Here is a 4,572-nt window from a genome sequence, read left to right as displayed (position 1 = left end):
TATTCATGTGTTCTTGTAGATGAGTGGAATAACGCGATCTCTGCGCATGCAACTCAATGGAATCAGACACTACAGAAGAGGCCATTCAACCCATTGAGTCTGCATCAACAAAACTACTCTACATTTATACAAGTCCCAATTTCCTGCACAAGGCTCATTGCCTTGAATTTGATAACATTTCAAGTGCTCATCCAAGTACTTTGCAAAGGTTGTGAGGTTACTCATCTCAACTACCCTCCCAGACAGTGCATTCCAGACCCCCCACCAACCTTTGGGTGGAATCTGGTGGAGTTCTGCATTAATTTTTTGTGTTCCTTTTGGATTTATACATCTATTGGTAATCATTCACAATGGAAGAGGAGATGACTGATGTTATAATAAGATGATTTGTAACTCAGAACTTCAATTCCTTTGGGTGTTGGTGTTTAATATTGCTGTCGCTACCTGCTCTCTCTCGATCCGCGTGCGTCTGAATGGTTTGAAGCCCTGTCCAACTGTCTCAAAGAGTTCGAGTCTCCTCCCCTCGGTCGCCCGTGATCCTATTGGCTTCGTTCCGACGATACATTTTATAAAGCCGGGCATTGACAGAATGAGAAGGGTTAAGTGCATCGGCGGTTCTAAGGGGAGCAGGAGCTGCGGGTTGTACATTGGTCAAAGAGAGACTCGAATCTCGGACTATCATCCCAGGGAAATTGGGAAGAGTTGGAAGAAGGCGCTCCTTCGAAAGGGGGTAAACTTCCGCCCCGAAGAGATGAGGTTCCTCAGGATCAGGTAAAAGTAGTTTGAGGAGCTGCAGTTTTGTTGAAAGTTGCTGTAATCCGGAGTGCATCAAGTTGGGGATCATGAGCCTAGTAGGGAGCTTCCAACATCCCGCATTAATGCATGAAGCTTTTCCGTTCGGTCCCAATAATCGCTGTCACCAGGACCATCCCTTCTTCCAGAGCTGGGTCCTCAACCAGGCGGAGATGTCTCCCGAATTCCCCACGCAGCCCTCCTACAGCACCGAGTATGGGATTAACGGGATAGGAACGGAGCCTGGCCGCTTTGAAGGTGTCCCGGAGCGGACGGCGGGGAGACGCCGAGCAGCCTCGGTCCCGAAGAAGGAACGACGCCGGACCGAGAGCATCAACAGCGCGTTCGCCGAGCTCCGAGAATGTATCCCCAATGTACCGGCGGACACCAAACTGTCGAAAATCAAAACGCTGCGTCTGGCCACCAGTTATATCGCCTACCTGATGGACACTCTGTCGAAGGACAGTCAGGTCGGAGAGGCGGAAGCTTTCAAAGCAGACCTGAAGAAAACGGATAGCAAGGAAGCGAAACGCAAACGGGAAACGGTAAGAACACATTTTACAAAAGCCGAGAAATTGAAAACAATGAAAAATCCATCCAGACTCTGGGGATATTGGCTCCTGTTCACGCAAAGTTTTAAATAGGACAAGCTTAATAGACTTTTATCTTTGAAAATCAAACTATTTTGCATCAAATACACGTTTTAAGATAAAGTCACGAATAAATGTTCAGGGATTTGCAAGTTGTCAATGTTGGAATCTTAACTCCGGTGTTTGGTTTATACCCAAATGCTCCAGTTGGCCGGTTCGGCTTCATAAGAAGTGAACTACAATCTTGGGATAAATTTAAAATCTAAACGTTTTCAGTACAGATCGAAATTGGGGCGCGATTCAGTAAGGAGGCAGGAGTCCGCCCTGTTCAGAGATCCCAAGGCCTGGAATATTTGGTGATTAGCACAATAAATAAATACAGGAACGTTTCTAATGAAACGGTTGCTAATTTCTCTCCCTCTTCCTAACAATCGGATAGAACAAACCGTATTCAGCAAAAACCTCCAAACTGGGATTGTCCTGGTTCGCTTTAACCTCAATTCTAAACTGATTTATTGATCTAACATTTAAAGTACCTGGTGCATTTATTTGAGGTATAGACAGCGTTACAGCTAAGCTAACTTCTTAATTAAGCCCCCCCCCCCCCCCCAAAACAACCGAATTGACCAAGCTCTCTGGTATTTTCATCTGAGAATGTGCTCATCTTTCCCAAATTGAAATCGACAACATTCGGTTTGAGTCTCGAAATTGTGGATTTTTTGGGGTCCGAATTATAGTGTTTCCAGGTACAATTCCATTCTCTTTTATTTTTGTAACAAATGAAAACTGTCAATAATGCTCGCAAACCGGGACCAGGAATTCTTGAACAGGACAATTCATCTAATTCAATCAAAATGTAAAACTACAAACCAACAGAAAATAGTTGAAAATGTCGAGGTAAAGAGTCCTGTATGTTTAATTTCAGGTCGGTTTTGAGATGATTGCAACTTTCCAAAACTAATTTGTGGAGCGTGATTAGATCTTCACGAAGAGTTCTGTTACATTTTCCGACCCGATTTGATTTAATTTCAAATACAGTTTCCAAGCAGACAAATAATCCCGTTTGTGTTTTTATTTGCTGCAGTTTTAAATTAACCCTGAGCTTCTAGAACGCTTTACACCCTCACCTTCCTTCACTGAGTCGTTGCCTGTGAGCCTGTCTCTGGAAAGAGAAGGTATTTTGGATGTAGTTAGCGTGAGAGGTCAGATAATTTACGACATCAAGAAGACCATTCGGCCCAATACATCAATACCACGCTCTCCATCTAACTGCATCGTTATAGCACAACATTTCAATCCAGAACTGCGGATGCTGAACATTTGAAACAAAAACATAAATTGGTGGAGAAACTCAGCAGGTCTGGCAATAGCTTTGGAGACCAAGTAGAGTTAACATTTCGAGTCCAATTACCCTCCTTCAGAACTGCTTTCTCCAGGCCTGCTGAGCTTCTCCAGCAATCTTTTTTTTTGCCCATCAACATACCGTTCTGTTACTTGACCAAACGCCCCCCTCAAACGTGTGATTTTAGAGAACAGAATCGATTGCATATAATTGTGTGTGTGTGTGTGTTCCATCTCCGGGACTCCTGTGCCCACCGATATTAAACCTTATTTTCTATTTGAACCAGAATGAACCTGTAAACAGCTCGGCCAGAAGCAGCGACAAGAAGGTGAAAGGACGGACGGGTTGGCCACAGCAAGTTTGGGCTCTCGAGCTGAACCAGTGACTGCAGTGAACATGCAAATTTGCACAGTTTTTATTCCAAGTTGAAGGCGGCTGAATGGTCCCACGATCGATCCTCCAACTGAGCAGCAAACCAGCAGAGAAGCATAAGTGCAATTTTAAATCTGTTTGACTCCAGGACTATTCAAATAGGGGTGGGGTGGGTGGGTTGGGGGGTAACTATCTATATTTGAAAATAAATTTTCATTCAGTGTAAATCCTTCAGTAAAAGGTCAAGTTGCGCCCGGATAGATGTACCTGGATTTGCTGGAGACGGGTCAGGTATTCTGTCCAGTGCCCACAATTCTCGGTTCCCCTCAATTTGTTTAACCCATTTTAAACGACTTTAACGTACCAGGGTCTTATTTTGCTCCTATTGAATTTCACTAAAAGGTTTACAATAGGTTACACCAGCGAAGCGCGATTCCAGATTTCTGTGATTTCTTGCCTGCGGCCGTTTCCCCCTTCTGTCTTCGTTAATGTGTGATTGTAAATTGTATTTAAAAATAAATAATTTTCTATTTACAATTTCATACGGTTGCATTTGTGGATAGAACAAAACAAGAACAACGTAATTTTCTGAAGAAGGTTCTAGGCCCGAAACGTCAGCCTTCCTGCTCCTCTGATGCTGCTTGGCCTGCTGTGTTCATCCAGCTCTACACCTTGTTATCTCACAATATAATAGCCGCCGTTTAGTGGGAACGGCGCCGCGACTTGTAATCAGTCTCTGGTATATCGAGGTGCTGGTACAGCTGGGAGCACTTCCTCATTTTGCAGGAGGGAAGATACTTCCCGGAACCTTAGGAACAGTCGGGTGAATGAGTAGCTGAAGGACTAAGCAGTGACCCACAGATATTACAGCACAACTCCCCACGCCGACAAACTGCTGATGGGGAAACTTTGAGCTTAATATAACCGACTTCTCCATATCGTTATAGCCAACACCAATGTGAACTCATAGAAAGATTACTGTAGAGAAGGAGATTCGGCCCGTCAGTAGCACGCAGTTAGTCTCACTTCATTTTGCCCCGGATCTTGCCAATTTTTGACAGATCCTGCTAACTAAAACAAAAATCGACACTTTCTCCCTCGCTCTCTTGTCGGATATTAGCATATTTTCAATCTTACGCCCGAAATCATAAAGAGTTATCAAATCCTTCAACGAGTGAGGGTAGTTCTTACGGAGAGAGTCTGAAGTTTATTATGATTCCAACAACAGATACTAGGGCTATAACAGTTACTGTGAGTTATACAACGTAATTACAACAATAATTATTACCTTGGGTTATAATATTTACTGAAAGTTGTAATATGCTTTGTGATTGCAATAATAATTACTGACGAATTGTAATAGTTGACGAGAGTTATAATATGTTTTGTGATTACAATAATAGCTACTAACTCGCAGTGTAATGGTTGCTGAGAATGCAGTTACTATAGTGATTGCAGCAATATTTCTCATCTCTG

General features: G+C 43.3%; 1 protein-coding gene across 1 annotated transcript; it reads left to right on the top strand.

The window, feature by feature from the left end:
- The first annotated feature begins 613 nt into the window (after positions 1 to 613).
- On the top strand, positions 614 to 3,240 carry LOC109916890 (heart- and neural crest derivatives-expressed protein 1-like). The gene is made up of 2 exons (XM_048603802.1): positions 614 to 1,337; positions 3,011 to 3,240. The coding sequence occupies exons 1-2, from the start codon at positions 843 to 845 to the stop codon at positions 3,107 to 3,109; spliced, it is 594 nt and encodes a 197-aa protein (XP_048459759.1). The 5' UTR covers positions 614 to 842; the 3' UTR covers positions 3,110 to 3,240.
- Positions 3,241 to 4,572: the final 1,332 nt, after the last annotated feature.

Source organism: Rhincodon typus, chromosome 12 (assembly GCF_021869965.1).
Source record: "Rhincodon typus isolate 14 chromosome 12, sRhiTyp1.1, whole genome shotgun sequence".
Lineage (NCBI taxonomy): Eukaryota > Metazoa > Chordata > Chondrichthyes > Orectolobiformes > Rhincodontidae > Rhincodon > Rhincodon typus.
The sequence above is the reverse complement of the archived record's forward strand: the minus strand, read 5'-3'. Positions and strand labels throughout refer to the sequence as shown.